The 21,367-nt window shown below is 50.0% G+C and overlaps 1 protein-coding gene across 3 annotated transcripts in view; it reads right to left on the bottom strand.

Moving 5' to 3' along the window:
- Positions 1–8,346, bottom strand: part of KSR1 (kinase suppressor of ras 1) — a 154,325-nt gene extending 145,979 nt beyond the window's left edge. For all 3 annotated transcript variants that reach the window (XM_055322096.1, XM_055322104.1, XM_055322110.1), the window contains exon 1: positions 7,753–8,346. In XM_055322096.1, the coding sequence (XP_055178071.1) occupies positions 7,753–7,983 (231 nt within the window). In that variant the 5' untranslated portion in view covers positions 7,984–8,346. The remainder of the gene's footprint in view (positions 1–7,752) is intronic.
- Positions 8,347–21,367: the final 13,021 nt, after the last annotated feature.

The following is a 21,367-nucleotide window of genomic DNA, read 5'->3' as shown; positions in this document are numbered from 1 at the left end:
CATTTGCTCACTCTTGCAGGAAACTCCTAGAGGCGGAGGAACCCAGTAGCACAGGAGGGTGAGAAAGCAGGCTACAGCCATCATGGTTTGTTTTAAGATTCTATGTATTCATTTGAGAGAAAGAGGAGAGAGCACAATGGGGGCAGAGGATACAGGGAGAGGGAGAAGCAGATTCCCCATTGAGTGGAGAGCCCAAAACAGGACTCGATCATGACCTGAGCCAAAGGCAAATGCTTAACCAACTGAGCCACCCAGGGGCCCAGTTCTAGATGGTTTAAGGATCTCACTCCCGGGCCCCTTGGGTCTGAATCCCAGCTCAGTGCCTGGTCTCTCCTCTACCTTTGGATAAGTAATTCTCTAATAGGGACTCCTGCAGACTCACGCCCCACTCAGGCCTTCAGTCTCCTTCCTCACCTGCAAGACGCCAGGGCTAGACAGATGGAAAGCCCAAGATCCTTTGAAACCCTCTTGCCAAGATACCTCAAATAGTTCTCTGATCAAAATTTGTTGGTGAGGAAGACAAGGCTCCAGTTCAGTGAGGGGCCTTCCATGAGCTCCAAGGGATAAAACCTCACCTCACCGCCTGGCTGTCCCCTGCCCATAGGCACCCAGCCCCTGGACACAGAAGACCTAATTGCCCTTGTATCAAGGGAAGTTCCCTCTTCTAGTCGGTCAGCCCAAGTCCCCCTCCCAAGTTTGCTGCAGGCAATCACAAAACTGGAACCCACAATCCTTGACCCCAGAACCTCAGCCTCGGCAGCTGCAAAACGAGAATCCATAATTCCCAACACATAACCCAGTAGAGCCTGAGGGACCACATCTTTCCTGTCTCATGTTTACAGTACTCAACCTCAGGGTGAATACAAATGCAGTGGCAAAGGGGTACATACATAAAGGCTACCATTTTGTAAATCCTGGCATTCATGTTGGGAAAGGGGACATATATTACACCCTAAAGATTTTAAAGAATAGGATCAGAATTGCATTGTGGGGGGATCCCTGGGTGGCTCAGTGGTTTAGCGCCTGCCTTCGGCGTGATCCTGTAGTCCTGGGATTGAGTCCCGCTATTGAGTCCTGTATCGGGCTCCCTGCATGGGGCCTGCTTCTCCCTCTGCCTATGTCTCTGCCTCTCTGTGTGTGTGTGTCTCTCATGAACAAATAAATAAAATCTTTTATAAAAATTAAAAAAAAATTTAAACTTTAAACATTTTTAAAAAAATAGAATTGCATTGCGTTCCTATACTTTGAGTCAGCAAATTCTACTTCTAGGAAGAGACTCTCTGCAGCAGAATTTACAATAACAAGACTTGAAAACAGCCTGAATGGGATCCCTGGGTGGCGCAGCGGTTTGGCGCCTGCCTTTGGCCCAGGGCACGATCCTGGAGACCCAGGATCGAATCCCACATCGGGCTCCCGGTGCATGGAGCCTGCTTCTCCCTCTGCCTGTGTCTCTGCTCTCTCTCTCTCTCTCTCTCTGTGACTATCATAAATAAATAAAAATTAAAAGAAAAAAAAAGAAAACAGCCTGAATGGCCAACACTAGGAGGACTGGCTCGGTGAATTTATGGTTTGACCATACAACGCAGCCACCAACAGTGATGATGCATATCTATATGCATTAATGTAGACAGAAGACACTGTATTACAAAGCAAGGCACATGGTATGCTCTGCAAATGTGTATGTGTACATCCATATGCAAATGCAGAGGATAAAAACACTGGAAGAATATACAGCAAAACGTGAGTAAGAATTAACCAGATCAAGGGCTCCTGGGCAGCTCAGTGGCCATCTGCCTTTGGCTCAGGTCACGATCCCCAGGTCCTGGGATCGAGTCCAGCATTGGGCTCCCCATAGGGAGCCTGCTTCTCCCTCTACCTATGTCTCTGCCTCTCTCTCTGTGTCTCTCATAAATAATTTAGGGTTAATTTAAAAAAAATTTAACCAGATCTGAGAAATGGCATGATAAGTGTTTTTTTTTCTTTTGTTCATCTGTATTTTCTTTTTTACATTGAACATGGATCATTATGTGTATTTCTAAAATATTTTTTCTAAAGTACAAAGCTAAAGAATATTTATCAGAGGGATTATTCAGAAAGAATAAGGCAGGTATCCATTAAAAAAATTATGAGCAAGCTGATCTCCAGGCAGCTTCTTGTTTCTCAGAGTGACACCAACACAATGCTTGTCGCATCTCAGACCTGTCTTTGAGGATGTGACGCGCTGCACTTTAAGGAAGCAGCCAGGAGCCCAGCTCAGAGGCTGCATGGCCTGGGGTCACCACCAGAAGGCCCAGTCATCTGAGCAACCAAACATACACCCCTAGGCTGCCCTTTCCGTTACAGGCCACTTCCTGGGCCTCAGCAGCCATGATCCTGATCAGCATCCCCACCATGTAGTTGCAAAGTTCAGAATGAAGGTTCTGAAGACCAGCCAATGAGGTTTTGTCACCTATTCACTCAGTCTCTTAATCCCTCTGAGCCACAAAGTCTTCATTTGCCACATGAGAATAAAGACTCCTAAGGCAATATATGCCAAGGGCCTAGCAAAGGGCTCCACCCAGAACAGCTGAATAAGAATGTTTCTGTTCCCTGTCCACTCTTACTGTACTGGAAGGCCATTCCCATAACCCCAAAGGCACCTACACAGCTTTTTCTTTCAACGTAGTGAGAGAAGATTCTAACCCACCTATTCTGAAAAGACACATACTTTTTTCTTTAGAACACTTGTTTTTTTAATTCACTTGAGAGAGAGAGTGAGTGAGAGCAGGAGCAGGAAGGTCGGAGGGAAAGAGAGAAGCAGACTCCCTGCTAAGCAGAGAACTCCATGCAGGGCTCAATCCCAGGACCACCGGATCATGACCTGAGCTGAAGGCAGACGGTTAACTGACCCACTCAGGGGGCCCCAAAAGACGTACCCTTTTTTAAAAACACAGCTTAGAGAAATTTGGTCGCAGGGTTTGCTATATCCCCCACCACTGCAGACACTGCTACCAAGGACCAGCGCACCTCTGGCACCTCTGCTGACCCTCTCCAGACCACAGCCAGCAGGCAGGTTCAGAATACTTGTAGGAGGGAATGCAACTCCCCCCTCCCCCCATATCACCCCACAGGGGAAGGAGGCATTCCCATTATCATCCCCAGGCAGCAAATCAACAGCCTCCTGGCACTCACTCAAACTTGGGCTGCAGATGTGGTGAGGCCTTCCTCCAGCACCACCCAGCCCTCCTCAGCCTCAAGAAACTCCAGGACCCTTTCCAGGTCACCACCCAGGCATGCTAGTGACAAGTTCCACCAGGGAAAAAGCTGCCAAGGCAAAAGCAGACACCAAAGGGGACACTGCCCCATCTCTGCATCCGCTCAGGGACAGCCAGGGTTCAAAACCCCAGCAGGAGGTTGAAACTCTGGAAATGGAACACAAGAAGAGAAATGCCCCATTCTGGAGCCATGGCTGGTAGGGAAAGGAAACCAGCTTTCAGTCACAGCCCTGCCAGGAATGCAATTAGGGATACTGAGACTCTGGGAATATTTCCCACAGAAACAGAAGGCTAGACTGGCCAACTGTTCGATCATATTCCCGATTCCTAAGCACTCAGCAAGCCATGTTACTGGAGTCACTACAGTTCACCTGCCTGGCTCCCCATTAGATTCAAAGTGTCCCCCAAAGACCAGGAAAACATCCTACCTACCTCAGAATCCTTGACAGGGTGGCTGCAGCTAGCTCAGCAGGCAAACCAGTAATAACAGAAGGTTTGTCCAGTGAACAGATGTTCATGCAAGCCCAAAGGGCCTGATCTCTGAGGACAAATGGCACCTGTCTCCTTTCCAATGCCACTCCTTTCCTCTCTTGGGGTGGGGGAGGGCATCATGGGGAGAGCTTGGGTACTCCATGCAGCAGGGTTCTGACCTGTATCGCAATCAAGCTGGGTGAAAGGCAAGCCCCATTGACTTTCCAAGTAGCAGCTGGGCCTGCCCCAGGTGCTTCCTGGCTCCAGGGAAACTCCTCACAGAAGTGGCCAAAGTGCAGACTGGACCTACCCCAATGTCGCCCTCCCAGCAAGACCCTGGGCAAGGTCCTTTGGGGACTCCTTTCTCCAAGTCACTTCCATAGGAGGGATTTCTCTCTATAAGAGCACAAGGTGGGGAGATTTGGCATGCCTTGGCCTGTTCTGGAAAGTACTAGCAGGCTGGCAGAAAAGGGCAAAGTTACAATGCCACTAAACATGAATCTTCATGAGGCACTGCTGTCTCCCCAGAGCCTAGCACAGATTTGGCCCACAAAGCAAGAACACATGAGGGAATGCACTGACATGGGGCTCTAGGCCCAGCTGCGAGGTCAGCCAGGTATCCCTGTGTGAGCACATCTGGGAATAAGAACATTCTATCCTGCCTCAATAGAGTTCCCAGACCCCCAAGGAGGGTCTGATGGAGGCAGGGCACCAGCTTCCGCTAGTAGAAAGTAGCCTCACAACTTTGTTTACAAATGCAGACTCTGAGTTCAGATTTTGACTCCTTCACTCCCCATCTAGAGAGAAAAAATTGTGTGGTAAAAGTGGGTGGATTTCCAGAAAATATCAGGAGACTGAGAGGGGTCCAGCACCCTGGCTGTCAGGTAGGAGGCACACATTAAATCCCTCTCCTTCTACTCTTCTGAACCCAAACGAAATCCTCACAGGGCAGCTGGACACGCTCACCCCCACACATCATCCTACCCTGCAATCTCGGCCACCACCAGCAGCAGCACCCAGGTCAGAGACTTCCAGGGCATCCCACATGCTGTTTCTCCCAGCGAATGCCTATTGAACAAAGGCCAGAGTGGGCTGAGGTTCCTAACATTCTGGGAGAAGTCTGGCGCAGTTGTATAAGCCAAAGCCTTTTGGTCAGCCCCTTTCTTCAAAAGCCAGGAATCCAATGTTGCAAGCATAGTCTCTGGGGGCCCTGGCCTGGAATACGATGGGAAAGGAGCCTGCAGAAGAGAAAAGAAAGCCAGAGTGGACATCGCCACTGCCCTGCCCACCTCACTACGTGCTGGTGGGATTATCTCCCGGCCTGTGTCACCCACCTTCAGGAAACAAGAGCCAGCTCTATAGGAGTACCTTCCCCTGAGGGTGGCCTGTGTCATGAAGGCCACTGGACCCTCCCTAAGGGAAATTTATAGGTAAAATATCTTGGTAGTAAGACATGGACTTACAGATACAACACTGCAGGTTTATGTGGTCTCATCCCCACTTTACAGATGGGAAAGCTTAAAGGCTCAGAAATCATGGACCTTGCTCCAATCATTGACCTTGAGGTCACACAGACTCTCAAACCTGAATTCAAAGCTTTCTGTCACACTGTCCCTATCAGCAGAATTCTTTGACTAATACACTCCCCCCCTATTTTATCAGTTTGGTAAATCCGGGTTTTAGAACGCTTTTAAAACAGGGGCAAGTGTAACAAATGTTTGATTCAACCCAACTGAATAAACCCCTTCACTAAACCACAGAATTGAGAGCCACAAGAGCCTGAGGAAATCCACTCCAACTTCCCTGTTCAGGCCCGGAGGCTGAGGCCTCCACTGCTCTAAGAGCTTCATTTAAACAGGCTGAAGGCAGCCCTAGGGAACCAGTTCCTGAGGTCTAAATTCCCATCCCCCCCAAAAAACTAGGTCCTGCCTTTTCTGTGGTATGGACCCAAATTTACATCACAATGGAGACAGAGCAAGATATTTCCCCTTCGGGCCTTTGGATGGGTTTCCGGCTGCCAATAAACACTCAGGAGGGAGGCCACTGAAAAACACAGCTCAGAGAACTAAAGAGCGGGATGCTTTGAGGTGTCATGATGCCACGCCTTTGTCAAGATTAAGGACTTTGCAAGTCAGGGTACCTTGTGGGCAAAGCATCCTTTCCAGGGAACGAACAGTAAATGGTTCTCCTGTATCCACTCTGTGAACCAGGAGCTCTTCTGAGCAACATGGGGACAATCCGAGAGAGGCCAACACAGAGAACTTTCATCTCAATAACACAGCAGTCCAACAAGACACATGCTGCTGGACGATGATCCCTCCTCCCACAACTAAGCCACACAGGCCCCCTATTGTGTCAGTTTAAAAACTGAACTTTGCTGGGCAAACACATTCGGCTGTGTTCAAGAAACCAGTTTCTCTCACCACTTGGAAAACAGCAGCATGCCCACAAGAAGGGACAGCTGCGGGGGGGGGGGTGTTGTCAGTTGGTTTGTTTTTTAAGCAAAGTCCTGGTCATTCTGCTATAGCAACTGGAACAAAAAGAATAATAGCCAGCACTGATTAGATGCTTCCAATGTCCCTGGTTCTATAGCTTTTAAGAAAACTGACGGGACACCTGGGTGGCTCAAGCGGTTGAGCATCTGCCTTTGGCTCAGGTCGTGATCCTGAAGGTCCAGGATGAGTCCCGCATTGGGTTCCCTGCATGGAGCTTGCTTCTCCCTCTGCCTGTGTCTCTGCCTCTCTCTGTGTGTCTCTCATTAATAAATAAATAAATAAAATCTTTTTAAAAAATCATTTAAGACAACAGAACTGCAGGAGAGAAATCGCCCTCCCCTCCCAAAGCATTTTGGATCAAACAGGGATTCAGGCTTCTGGTGTGCTCAAATCTTTGGCTGGCCCTATGACAGCCGCCAGAGGCAATCAGCAATAAGGGGTTGGGGGCTGAGGGGTGGGTTAGGTTGAGAAATTAAGGTTCTAATAAAACAAAACATCCCCAAATCTGCAGAAGGCCAGATGAGCTAATGCAAGGTGGAAAGAAGCCACTTCTGCAAGATGGGGCAGCAATTAAGTGGTGCCTGGCATTTCGCAGCCCTTCGAGTCTCTGGACGACAAAAGCTAGTTGGGAATGCACTAGTTTTCCTCTATTGTGTATGGGGGAGGGGGACACTCCCCCATTCTGAGAACCCAACCACCCTTTTGACTGGTTCTTCCAAATCCTTTTTAATACTGCACTTCCCGGCTATAATTTGAGGGAGGAGGGCCTGCATATCTTATTTCTTCTTTACGCTGAAGACCGGCTCCTCCAGAACCCCTTATATTTAAGGGGTCATCTTTGCACCAAAGGCGTTGTGCCCCAGCACAATCCTCCCTAAACCCAAATCCAACGTTTGAGGAGTGGGGGAGTCGGCGGGTAATCATATTTTGAGCGGTGAAATGCTGTGCGAAAGCAAAGCACCAAATGCCTGAACAGTAAAATGCAGTTTCAGCAAACACGTTTTGAAAAGCGGCAGACAAAAATCCTGTAGGAGAGGAAAGGAAGGAACAAGCCGGAGCCTGGGGCGTGAGGGGAAGACAGAGAGAGAGAGAGAGAAAGAAAGAAAGAGAGAGAATGGCGGGCCTGTGGTCACACTTCAGGGGGACCCCCCACGCCTCGTCACCCCGGCCCACGGCTGCTCGTGTCACAGCGGGAAAAGTCCAGCGTGTGACTCAGTGGGAGAATGAGTCCTGCAGCCCCGCAAAATGGAAACGGGGTGGGGGCAGAGCTGGGGAGGCAGCGGGTGCCCGAGCGCAGCCCACCCCGCCCCCGGCTCCGCCAGCCTCCACCCCGGCTCCCACTCCGCCCCTCCCCCCAAGTCCTGCCCAAGGTGAGGGGCCGCTCCGGGGCTCCCAAGCCGCCGCATCCGCGCGCGGAGGAAGGAGAGGAAGCCTCAGAGGGGCGACCCGAGCTCCAGGACGCCTCGGGGCAGCAGTGCCCTGGGCAGGAGGGAGGTGCCGGGGGCCGCTTCCCGGGCGCGCGGCCCCCTTACCTCCAGGGTCCGGATCTCCTGCTGGGTGAGGTCGTTGGACACCGCGCACTTGGTGCGCAGCCCGCGCAGGCTGCCGATGGAGATGTCGATGAGCTTCTGGAGCTGCCCGCACTGCTGCAGCGCCCGGCTGGCCGCGGCCCCGGGGCCCCCGTCCGCGGCCGCCACGTCCCCCCCGCCGCGGCCCTCCTTCTTCTCCCCCATCGCCACCGCGCGCGGCGCCGCTCTATCCATGCCTCGGCATCGGGGCCGCGGGGTGACCGAGGCGGGGAGCCCGGGGGCGCGGGCGCCTCGGGAGGGAGTCCGCGAGCGGGGAGGCCGGACGAGGAGCGCCCCTCGGCGCCGCCGGAGCTCGCACGCTGCGACGACCGGCCGCCGAGCCCGCTGCTCCGCCCGCCCAGCCGCGGCGGCAAAGCGAAAGCCGCGGCGACCCGACGGCTGCGGCTCCCGAAGCTTTTAAGTGGCAGCGGGGGCCGGGTCAGGGTAGCTGGGCATGCCGGGACTTGTAGTCCGCGCCCCGCACCTGCCGCCCGACCCGCGCCCTCGGGGCCCCTGTCGGCTCCCCGCGCCCTAAGCCCGGCGCCCCGCGGTCCAGGCCTTCCCCCTGGGCGGCGGGCTCCGGCTGCGCGAGACCGCCCCGCCTCTGCACCCCGGGAGTGGCTGCTGCGCGCCAGCTCCTCCCCCGGGCGCGCGGAGCCCGGGAGCCTCGTCTCCCCGCCCTCCCCCCACGCCCCGCGCCCCACGCCCCGCGCCCCGCGCCCCACGCCCGCCTGGAGGCTTCCCACGACCCCCGGATGGGGCGGGGCAGGGGCCCGTGAGCCCTGGATGGGGGGAGGGCGCGCTTCCTGCAATTCTGCAGCCGCCGCTGAACCCTGGAAGATGGGGACAGTGGAGGTTCCAGAATTTCTATGTGGGTTTAGGGGCCGCCATCTAGTGGGAAGGGGCCTAAAGTACTTGTCCTCTCGCTGGCTCGAAGAGCCTCTCGATTGTCTACGCCAAAGGGAATGCTCAGGCCTGGAGAAAGACGTCAGCGCTTTCTTCAGGAGCCTATTCGCCCACCCAAAGAAGTATCCCATCCCTCCGCCACCCCAAGCCAGCAGGCCGGTCCAGACACTTGGGGTGGCACGTTGATTTGTCATGGGCTTGGAGTGCTCTAGAGCAAGACAGCCTGGGTTCAAATTCACACTCTACTTAGCTGTGTGACTTGGGCAAAGTTAGCTCACCTCTGAGTGTCTTGAGTTTCCGCATCAGTAAAAATGAGGTGATAACAGTACCTATCTCATAGGGTTCATATAAAGAATGAGTTAGGGGCGGGACACCTGGGTGGCTCAGTGATTGAGCCTTTGCCTTAAGCTCAGGGCCTGATCCCAGGAGGGGCAGAGGGGATGGAGTCAGGCGTCAGGACCCCAGTAGGAAGCCTGTTTCTCCCACTACCTATGTCTCTGCTTCTCTCTGTGTGTCTCTCATGAATGAATAAATAAAATAAACAAAATAAAATAATGAGTTAGGGGCACCTGGATGTATCAGTGGTTGAGCACCTGCCTCTGGCTCAGGGCATGATCCCAGAGTCCTGGGATGGAGGCCTGCATTGGGGACCCCACAGGGAGCCTGCTTCTCCCTCTGTCTGTGTCTCTTGCCTCTCTGTGTGTGTCTCTCATGAATAAATAGATAAAAATCTTAAAAAAAAAATGAGTTAATGTATGGACCTAAATTGACTACTGACAGTGAGTAGTCACTGTATAAATGCTGGTAATTGTTACAAGCCAATCTCAGATCTCCTAACCATGCATGACTCCAGACCCCTGCTGTGGACACCTTTACACACCATGGCCTGGGTGTGGGGGCCTGTCTATGCCATTTAACTCAGAATTCAAGCTGCAACACTCTCCCCACTCATCCCCCACACCACCTCCTGCCGGTTCACATGTGCCCTATTACTTGGCTTAACTGAAAAGCCAAGACTCTAATCAAAAGCACACAATTCCATTCTTCCAACATCTGCTAACCAGAAGAAATACTCTGAATTTTCTCTTGTAAGTGCCTTGGCTGCAGAGTGGCTGGCTAATTTATCTTTGTATCCTCTTCACTGAGCCAAGTACAGCACATGGCCCACAGCAGGAGCTCCATAAAATTGTGCAACCCAGTTCAGGAATTCTTCAGGCACAACCTCTGCTGAGTTTCTCCTATCTTTCAGACCAGCCCAGGCCTGGGCACTTTCTCTGTGTGTCTGTCTCTCTGTCTCCTCTTTTTTGAAGCATGAGAATGGAACAGGAGGTAGGGTCCAAGCATTATATTCCTACCTGAACTCTATACATAGTACTGGGTGGCAGTTTATATTAAACCTTCCTTTAATGTCACTTGACATTTCAAAACTAAAATACAAAATTATGGTTGTGCTTTTGCAAACTAACCCCTCCTCTGAAGATTTTCTGAAACACAAGAGGCTTCCTTCCTAAGTCTTGACCCTTCCCACTCCTCACTTAAAACAGGACTCCCTGTACCATACCTATGAAGCCCCCATCAATGATTATTAGCTTAGCCCAGCCCACAGTCCTTGCAGGAAGTAGTAACTGTCCTAAAAGAGAAACCAGTGTTCTCAAACTGTGAATCAGAACTGCCTGGAGGGGTTAGTGATGGACCCCACCCTCAGGGTTTCTGATTCAGTGGCTAGAAGATGCCGGGCTGGATAATTTGCATTTCTTTCTTTCTTTTTTTTTTTTTAAGATTATGTTTATTTATTCATGAGAGACACACAGAGAGAGGCAGAGACATAGGCAGAGGGGAAAGCAGGCTCCCCACAGGGGACTCCATCCTGGTACCCCAGGATTGCGATCTGAGCCAAAGACAGGTGCTCAACCACTGAGCCACCCAGGTGCCCCTATTTGCATTTTTAACAAGTCTTCAGGTGATGATGCTGCTGTAGTTCTGGGAGCCTGAGCTTTGAGAAGCATTGGTGCAGAGGAAGGTCAGGGGGCCCAGAGAACGCTCTCCATGGGCCACCCATACTCATGTCCTGGCTGGTCAAGAATCTGCTCAGCAGCCAAAACTGCCTGGCTTGAGCGACTGACTTACTCTAACTCAATTCACAGGAGGTTTCCTGATAAGTGCCTATTTATGCATTTACATAAGCTGTAATTGCCACTGGGGCCTGGTTGACACAGTTCCCCTCCCCCCCAGGGCCACTTTATGTAGGAAGCCATCTCCTGAGAAGAGTAACCGCCAGCCTGGCAGTGGTGGAGGGCTGGAGAGACAGACCCCAGCTCCCTGGCTGCTCTGCCAGGCTTCATGAGGCCGGTCCCTCTTCTGGGGACCCGGTCTTCCTTCTGATGTGTTGAAAGCAATCAGCCACAGCTTTCCTACCCACTCCATCTTGGAGGCACTGACGCCCTTCTCCAGCGGGTTTGGGTGTCCTGTCAGCTGGGCTTTTACAGGACTGCCTCTTAGAGATGCAGAAAGCAAGGCTTTAAAAATAATCCCTCCATTCATCCCTTTAAACATTCAGTAAGTACTCATCAAGTGTTTACTTGCGTGGCAGGCCCTACTCTAGGCTCAAGGAAACAGTAGTGAACAAAACAAAAATCCTTACCCTCCGGGAATTTATATTCTGGTGAGATAAAACAGACAATAAAGAAATAAATGGCAGGCACAGTATCACAGCTGGTAGTAGGTATTAGGGCACAGGAGGAAGCAGGAAGAGGAACAGGGAGTGTGGGATGGACAACCTTCCCTAGAGCTGTTTCGGGGAGTGGGGTTCTCAGTTCTGGCCTCAAAAGGCTGGCTGACCCTGGGCAAGCCGGCTCTAATCTCAGAGACCTTCTCATTTGCAATGATGGAGGTCATGTGTTGTGAGGATGAAGAGAGAGGGAATTCTACAAAGCGACCATTACAGAGGGTTCAACACATTTATTTTTATGTATTGGTTAAGTACTTTCTTTTTTTATTAAAGATTTTGCGTATTTATTCATGAGAGACACACAGAGAGAGAGAGGCAGAGACACAGGCAGAGGGAGAAGCAGGCTCCATGCAGGGAGCCCGATGTGGGACTTGATCCCAGGTCTCCAGGATCAGGCCCTGGGCCAAAGGTAGACGCTCAACCGCTGAGCCACCCAGGTGTCCCTGGTTAAGTACTTTCTATGTGCAGTACTGTTCCAAGAGCCTTAGTTAACTAATGTTAATTCCTTTCCCACCCTCCAGAGCAAGTCTCTCCCAGTCTGATGATTTCATCCATTCCATGGTGACTCTTAGGTTCAACTTTGTCTCCAGGCTCTTGAGACTTTTCCTGTGGTATCCTCGGTCCAGAGAGTTCGCTCCTTCCTTTCCCTCTACCCTCTGCCCTAGCCACCTGCATTACCAGCGCACGATGTGCTGGAAGCTTGCAAAACCCCACATGCATCTCAACACCACAGCAGCCGCGTGGGCAAGTTGGTGCCGAGACCCAGTAGACACGAGACAGGCACGTGCCACGTGCCAGGCTCTGGGATAGGCCAAGCGCAGGAAACCAAGTCCTTATTCCCGTGCAACAAACCTGAGAGGGGAGACAAGAAGTTCACAAGTCAACAAAGATATCACCAGAATAAATTCAAAGAAAGGTAAGCAACATGAAGGGGGGAAAAGCTGAGAGCAAGCCCCCAGGATGTGAGGTGCTTCATTAGCTGAAGAGTCAGAGCAGTGCTCTCTGCTCTTGAACTGAGATCTCACTAAGAAGGAGCGAGCCAAGGGGAGCCCCAGGAAAGGGGCATTCAGGCAATGGGAACACCATGTGCAAATGCCCTGAGGCAGGAACAGCTTGGCACGCTCCGAGAACAGAATGTAAGCCAGTGTGGCTAAGGCACAAGCAGAGAAGAGCACGGGCTGGAGAGGACGGGGGATTGCTGGGAAGGGGCCTGATAAAGTAGGACTTGGATAAAGTGGGACTTGGACAGGAAGTTTGGATTCTTCTCTAAGTTTTTGTTCCTCCTACTGTGGTCCAAGATGCCCGCATCGCAGCCCCGGTGGCCCACCGGTTTAGCACCGCCTTCAGCCCAGGGTGTGATCCTGGAGACCAGGGATCGAGTCCCACATTGGGCTCCCTGCATGGAGCCTGCTTCTCCCTCTGCCTGCATCTCTGCCTCTCTCTCTCTCTCTCTCTCTCTCTCTCTGTGTGTGTGTGTGTGTGTGTGTGTGTGTGTATTCTCATGAATAAATAAATAAATCTTAAAAAAAATAAAAGAGCTCTCTGACCACATGAAGAGTGGATGTGAGAGAGGCAGGGGGAGACAGCAGGGGCACTGTTTTTACAACTGCTGTAGTGGCTCAAGTGAGATCATAGGAGCAGGAGCAAGCACAGGGTGCACGAGGAAGAAATAGAAGAAATAGATAGAGTGCCTGACAAGCTGATGGGTTGAATGTGGAAGGAGGAAAGAAATGATTTTGACCATCTTGGCCTCTGCTCCTACTAAGACACTGCAGGGCCTTGTCATAGGACCCCTACCCTGCAGTCAGGTGTGGCCACACCTACTGGCCCCATACCCACCTCCACCCCCAGCATCATCTCCGAACTGACAGGTGGCAGGCTCCTCTTAGAACCTCGGGCAGTACAGAAGAAGCTCTGCTTTCATGGATTTTACCTTCAAACTATCCAGGAAATGCATGGAGTCACCCTGGAGACCTGGAGAGATGGACTCTATTTTCTGTTGCCTGTGCTCGTTCATTCATTTATTCATTCACCAACTATTCACGGAGCCCCAAGATGTGTTTAGCGTTGAGCTAGCCTCTGGGAACAGAACAGTAAGTGATACATCACTTTATAAAAAAAGCATTCCTTTAGGGGATCCCTGAGTGGCTCAGTGGTTTAGTACCTGCCTTCGGTCCAGGGTGTGATCCTAGAGTCCCAGGATCGAGTTCCGCATCAGCCTCCCTACATGGACCCTGCTTCTCCCTCTGCCTGTGTCTCTGCCTTTCTCTCTCTCCCTGTGTCTCTCATGAATAAGTAAATAAAAATCTTAAAAAAAAAAAATTCCTTTGAAAGGAAAGCTCACAGTAACCTCTGTTGTCTTCCTGAGGCCTGTCCCATGTTGCTGGCCAACTAGCAAACCCCATGGGGTCCCTGTTGACCTCAGGGTGGAGTATGAGAAAGAAAAATACACACTCACAATTATGATACAACTTCCTGGGGTTTGTGAGGACCCTTAAGGGTATCCGGGAACCTCGGGGCCATAGACAAGCTTAGGAGCTCTGCTTAGCAGTTGCTCTTGACCACCTTTACTCAACAATCGTGGGTCACACGGGTCACACTGGGGAGTATCATGTCACAGTGACCTTGTCCAGGCTGTGCCTTCTGTCTGCCGTCCTTCCCCTCCTCCCCCACATACATTTCCACTCATCCTAGAGTTGGAGCTAGACAGAGCAAGTTGAGAAAGATCCTTTTAGGACCTGAAACTGAAATCACTCCAGTTGACCTGTGCTTTTTCAGGCAACCTGGCAGAGAGAAACCCATCCAGGGGAGGCAGGAGGTGATGCAGGTACCCTCTTCTCTCCACTCTCTAGCCTCCTCCACTTCAGATTCTTGCCCTTCTGAAGCCACCAGGGTGTGCTCCCCATCCTGTGGTTTATCATACCAATTCCTCCCATGATTTGGCTCTTCCACTGTGGGCCCCAGCTTCCCCCCCACCTCTGTGTTTCATCAACCCTCCATCTGTTCCCATGGTCACCTTTACCCACTATCCCCTGCGCTTGGCCTGCCTTCCCTCCTTACCCCGCATAGAGTTCTTGCTCCATTGTGACTGCCTGTCCCTAGCTTGCCCCCTCAATGGACTCGCCCCTCTCTTTCCACTATAGGAACTTTGGCTGACTAAGTCCCAGGACCTGGTGAACCCCAACCCTCCATGTTCTGCAGGTCTGTGCCACAGCAGCCAAAGGATATTGGAGAAAAATACACAGCTCTGCTGACGGGTTGCTCTTTAAATTCATGACCACAAACCTCAAATTGGCACTTCTCAGGCCTGGCAAGCCTACCAACCTTTCCTAGAAAGTTCATTTTCCTGTTCTCAGAGATGGCTATTTCATGCTTTCTTCTATCTCTACAAATTACCTTGCACTCCTCTGCTAATGTTCTTGGCTCACCCTTCATTGAGAAACTAGAAGCTGTCAGACCTAATCTACAGCCCTCCTGCCCTGTGCATCATGCCTTCCTCCTGTAACCCCAGAAGGGGTGTCTCAGGACCCATCCTCTCCAGCAGGCTTGAGGCCTCCACTCCAAGTAAACAAATATCCTTTTTTTTTTTTTTTACAAGTAAACCTTTTTTTTCCTGCATCATCATTTTCTCCCTTTCTGCCCTGTTATTCTCATTTGCATTCAAACATGTTCTAGTATCCCCTCTTCACGAAGGAAAGAAAGAAAGAAAGAAGTAGGAAAGAAGGAAGGATGGGCAGAAGGAAAGAAGAGGAAGGGAAAGCACTCCTCTGTATCAGGGTCCTGGCAGGAAGTAAAATTTCACTCAGATGGTTCAACTGAACTCAGAGGAGACACTTCCAAAGTTAAGGGAACAGACAATGATGCTGGGACACCCAGAGACAAGCAGCGCCAGGTAGGGGTGGTATCTCCTAGCGCAGGAATGACTGGGGGAGGAAACAGTGCTCTTGGAACCATGTGGAAGGGGACAGCCAGGAAGGACTTGCAAGCGTAGGGGACAGGACCCCCAGGCAGCAAGGGCAAGGGGAGGAACACCCTATCCCTTCCTTCTGGCCTTCAGCTCTCCTGCCTTTGCCTTCTCTTGGCTGACTCCTCTTGAGAACATTCTAGCAGGACAGTCTAGGTGGTGGTACCAAAGGATCCCTCTCCCAAGCCCGACTGGGCAGAGAACAGATCTTGGATGGGAGACCAGACAGTACACCTTGCTTTTACCCCCGATTCCCTTCCAGCTCCTGCCCTGTTTCTCTGCTAACTCCTATAGCAAAACTTCTTGAAAGAATTGTCTATGCTCAATTTCTTTACTTCACGTGCTTTCTCCAACCTACTAGTCTAGCTTTGTGTCCACCATACAGCCTGACAACACTTTGCACTGAAATTCACTTCAAGATTGCCAGTGGCGTCTGTGATCCCAAGTGAGAGACAGCCTCTCAAGCGGTGGCCACATTGCTGTCTTAAAACAGTTCTCTTGGTTTCCATGCCCCTAAGGCCTCTGTGTTTCCTCCTACCTCTGTGAGGGCTATTGCTTGGTCTTCCTTTCCAGCCACTCATCCTCTACATCCGCTTGCTCCGGAACACAGTCCGGGACCTATAAGAACTGTCATTTCTGCGCCGACTCTCGACTCTCCGGCTGACCAGATGCATAGTGTCTTCTTATCCTTCAGCTCTTAGCTCACATGCACCCTCCCCACAGAGGCTTCCCTTGGCCACACTCTCCAGAGCAGTCACTCCCACCCTTGGTGCTGGGTCACACTGCCATGTTTGTTTCCTTCCTTGGCCTTATTGTTATTTGTCAACCTGCTTGGTTTATGGGTTTGTTTCCTTTATTATCCAGGGACTTGTTATCCAGCAGTCATGCCCATTCCTATATCCCTAGTACTTACAAAAGGGCATGGTACACAGTAGGTGCTAAATAAATAGTTGTTGAATGAGTGAGCAGGAACTTTGCAAATGTCACATAACAAGATAAAGCCAATAATTTAAGTGCACTGTTTTGCTTTTGCAAGACTGCATTTCCTGGCAGACACTTAAATATCCTATTGGATCCTTTGAAAGCAATTCCTTTTCCTATTAAATTTATACTCATATATATTACATAGATATGTGAAAATAACCTGAGCAGAGAATCTGGCAATACAGATTTGGAAGTAGATGAAGCTCCATATTATTGTCACATAGTTCCATAAAGACTCAGAGATCATCTCTCTGCCCCATCTGGATCTAGCCTGCATGAAGCAGCATGAGGAATGGTCAAGGGCCAGGTCAAGGACCAGCACTATAGAATGAGGCCAGACTTGGGTTTAAATTCCATTTCTAGGCGTGTCTGAGTGGCTCAGTGGGTTAAGCATCTGCCTTTTGTTCAGGTCATGATCCCAGGGTCCTGGGATCAAGCCTTGCATCAGGCTCCCTGCTCAGCAGAGAGCCTGCTTCTCTCTCTCTCTCTGCCCCTCCTTGCCACTATGTGCTTGCTCACTCACTCTCTCGCTCTGCTCTCTCTCAAATAAATAGTTTTTTAAAAAGTAAACAAACAAATTCCATTTCTAACCCTCACTCATAACGTGACCTTAACCGAGTCACTTTATCTCTCTGAGCCTCTGGGTTCTCCTGTGTAACTGTCTGGCTAGAGCTGTCACGAAGATTAAGTGAACAGCGCATGTAAATCCTCAGCCTCTCAGCCTAGCACTGTAAGCACACCATATTAGTTCCAATCACTTCCACAGCTCTGATACAATTTTCCAATTTCGGAAGCCTCCCACTGATCACAGCCTGCAAAAGGGAGCGGCGAACGTGAACCGGGGAGGTAAGAACTGGCAGCTGTTTCTGGCAGGTTGTTTGAAAGGTGGCGGGGAAATGGCTAAAAATTGAAGATAATGTAATATCCTTTCCAGGGTCAAAGCATTGAAAGATTAGAGTGCCCATTCCCACTAATAGGAGCCAAAATAAAAACATGACCACAAAAAATAAAATCGGCATGGATGCTCAAATGAAAATGGCTTTTTTTCTCTCTATATTTTCGAATTGTAAAATTCTAGATAAATTTATTGAAGCCAAGTTCTTCATTTCCCAGTACCTGGCTGTGTTGTCTGCCTCCAGGTAATCCAGCCCCTATCCCATGACAGGTTTAAAAATCCCTAGGACTTGGCGATCCCTGGGTGGCTCAGCGGTTTGGCGCCTCCCTTTGGCCCAGGGCGCGATCCTGGAGGCCCGGGATCCAGTCCCACGTCAGGCTCCCTGCATGGAGCCTGCTTCTCCCTCCTCTTCCTCTCTCTGTCTCTATGTCTAAAATAAATAAATAAATAAATAAATAAATAAATAAATAAATAAATAAATCTTTAAAAAAAAATACTCTTTGCCTAGAGATCACCCACTCACCTTTTACACAGACAATGCAACTCACAATGCAAGACTCAGGATCGGGGTGCAGCCTCTTCCTAAAAGGCCTCCCTCCCCTCCCAGCTGGCCTCGCTCACCTCCTCCAAGATGCCAAAGTCCTGTGCTCGGCCTCAGCATCGCCAGACTGTCCCTGCCTCAAAATTCTTTATTTCCTGGGACACCTAGGTGGCTTAGCAGTTGAGCGTCTGCCTTTGGCTCAGGTTGTGATCCCAGGATCCTGGGATCGAGTCCCACGTCGGGCTCCCTGCCTCTCCCTCTGCCTATGTCTCTACCTCTCTCTCCGTGTCTCATCTCTCATGAATAAATAAATAAAATCTTTAAACAAAACAAAACAACTCTTTGTTTCCTTTTCTGCCTCCTGCCCTGGACCATGAATGTCATGAGGGAAGGGATCTTTGCTCGTTGCACAATGTTCCCAAAAGTTTGTGGTTCATCATTGAACCAAGTGAACTGATTTAATTAGTATAGAGATCTTTCTCAAGCTGGATTCCATATCCTGGGAGGATTTGTTTTACAAGAAATTGAGGCAGCACTAACCTAGTCCCAGGCAAAAGAGAGACTTGGAAAGTTTCCCTCTTGCCACCTACAGCCACCCATAAACACAACTGTGTCCCTGAAACATCACCATTTGAGAAGACTCTGTTGTTTTGGACTGATATTCTTATTCCCCCAGATGGGACTAGAGTGATCTGGGTGAGTGGATAAGTGCCTAGGAGGGAAGGGGGCTGCTGGGACATACTAGTTCCTACAATTATTTACGTACCTGCTATGATTATCCCTGTTCTACGGAGGCTGAAATGCAGCCAGCCTGCATCTATTCCCCGTGGTCTGGGCATCCAAGAGGACTTTCAGGCTCCGGAGCATAAAACGAGGTCACGGTTCTGGTGACTGGTTTGGTCAATTACAAGGACTTGAAACACTCACCTTCCTTAATCATGGTCTTCAGCCAGGTCCTGTCCCTGAGGATGCCTAGGTCTCCTCTTTGGGAACTAAGCCTGTTGCACAAAGTGGCCAGGTCTGTGATGGGCCTTGACCAGCTCCAAGTGCCGGGTGCCCAGACAATCTGGTCGAGGCAGGCTCCAACCCTCCCCCTAGATGCCCTCACCTCACAGCTAAGACCAGTAGGCCAGGGTTAGGGATTCTTTATGAGGCTCAGAGCTAAGGGGTAGATTTTTAGGTAACATATACTGAGCACTTACTACTTTCAAGGCACTATTCTGACCACTTTTTTAAAATGTCATTTACTTATTTAATAGTGAGAGAACATAAATAGGGGGAGTGGCAAAGGGAGAGGGAGAAGCAGGCTCCTCACTGAGCAGGGTACCTGATGCAGGGCTCGATCCCAGGACCCCTGGACCATGACTTGAGGTGAAGGCAGATGCTTAACTGACTGAGCCACCCAGGCAGCCTGTTCTGACCACTTTTAATGCATAGCCTAGGATCCTTAGGGCCCCTCATCAAGGAAGGACTATAACTACTAATCCCTACTTATTACAAGGAAACTGAAGGGTAGGAAGATTTAATTGCACTTCAGTCTTCTTGCTGGGTCTCCCTCATCATCCAACCTCCAGCCACAGAGCACAGGAGCAGGCAGGCCTCATCTTCCCCTCCTCTGGGCTCACCGGGACATCTCATCTATAAATTGACCTTGCCCTGGGCTCCAAATTCCACCTGCCTCTGAGCATCTCCATGTGGATTGATTTCTTTCTTTCTTTCTTTCTTTCTTTCTTTCTTTCTTTCTTTCTTTTTAAGATTTTATTTATTTATTCATGAGAATACACAGAGGGGAGAGAGAGAGAGAGAGAGAGAGAGAGAGGCAGAGACACAGGCAGAGGGAGAAGCAGGCCCCATGCAGGGAGCCCAATGTGGGACCCAAACCCGGGCCCCCAGGATCACACCCCTGGCCGAAGGCAGCACTAAACTGCTGAGCCACCCAGGCTGCCCTCCATGTGGATTTCTAACAGACAGGTACCAACTTGGCATGTCCAAAGGAGTTCCTGATCCCCCCACCCTTAGCCTGATGCTCCCCCAGTCTTTCCCTGTCTCAGAAGGTGGCAACACCATCCTGCCCATTGCTCTGCCAAAAGTATTAGTTGTTCATGATTTTTCCCCTTCTTTCTCCCACAACCAGCGCATTGGCAAATCCTGTCAGCTAGACTTCAAATACATAAACACACACACATACACACACACACACATTTTTATGAATATATGTACATACCAATATGACATGATAAAAGAAAAAAATGGTAAATTGGGCTTCTTTAAAATTCAGAATTTGGGGGGCATCTGGGTGGCTCAGTCAGTTAAGCATTCACCTCTTGATTTCTGCTCAGGTCATGATCTCAGAGTGATGAGACTGAGCCCTGAGTTGGATTCGGCACTCAGCGGAGAGTCTGCTTGAGATTCTCTCCCTCTCCCTCTGCCCCTTCCCCAGCTTGTGAATTTACACTCTCTCTCTCTCTCTCAAATAAATAATCTTTTTTAAAAATAAAAAATAAAATTCAAAATTTTTGCATCTCCAAAGACATCATTAAGAAATTGTGAAAAAGGGATCCCTGGGTGGTGCAGCAGTTTAGCGCCTGCCTTTGGCCCAGGGCGCGATCCTGGAGACCCCGGATCGAATCCCACATCGGGCTCCCAGTGCATGGAGCCTGCTTCTCCCTCTGCCTGTGTCTCTGCCTCTCTCTCTCTCTCTGTGTGACTATCATAAATAAATAAAAATTAAAAAAAAGAAAAAAAGAAATTGTGAAAAGACAAGCCATAGATGGGAAGAAAATATTTGTATTTAATTTTACTACCTCCCCCAAATCTGCTAGAACTACAGTAAAGGGGTGTTTTTTCCTCTCTAGTAGAAGAGACAACAGCTATAAAATCTTGGGAGCTGAGAAGCTGATAGAGGAGTGGAAAGAGATTTAGGGAAGCCAAGAAGCAACCAAACCAAAAAAGGGGTCAGCAATGAACTCTTGAGACAACAAAATGGACAGGAAGAAAGTAAGCATAATCTCCTATCATTCTGTTCAGCTATGATTGACAAGTTCATAGTTGTAACAATGTAAATACTGAATATTAATCTAAGCTAACCAAATTAGAATATGATGACCCTCAGAGGATGGAAAGAGAGATCTTTGTGGTGGAGGATAAGGAAAAATTCAAGGGTAAATCCTCATTTTGCAGAATGTGAAGTTGAGAAATAATCCTAAAACTGAAAAATCATGCAACCATCCTAAAGGCTCGTTTTTTTAAGCTATAGAGAAAAAAAAAAAACTAGTTAAAAGGGTAAAAGATTTGCTAGAGGGGTCCCAGGCAATGGTTGGGGAAGCTTGATTTTTCATATTGACTCTTATTTACTATTTGACTATGAGCAAGCATGACTTTTCACACTTAAAAATTCTGCAGTTTGGGACACCTGGGTGGCTCAGTGGTTGAGCATCTGCCTTTGACTCAGGTCATGATCCTCAGGTCCTGGGATCGAGTCCTGCATCAGGGCTCCCTCTAGGGAGCCTGCTTCTCCCTCTGCCTGTGTCTCTGCCTCCCTCTCTCTGTGTCTCTCATGAG

Source organism: Nyctereutes procyonoides, unplaced genomic scaffold, assembly GCF_905146905.1.
Source record: "Nyctereutes procyonoides isolate TBG_1078 unplaced genomic scaffold, NYPRO_anot_genome, whole genome shotgun sequence".
NCBI classification, from domain to species: Eukaryota; Metazoa; Chordata; class Mammalia; order Carnivora; family Canidae; genus Nyctereutes; species Nyctereutes procyonoides.
This window is presented reverse-complemented; position numbering and strand designations above follow the sequence as displayed.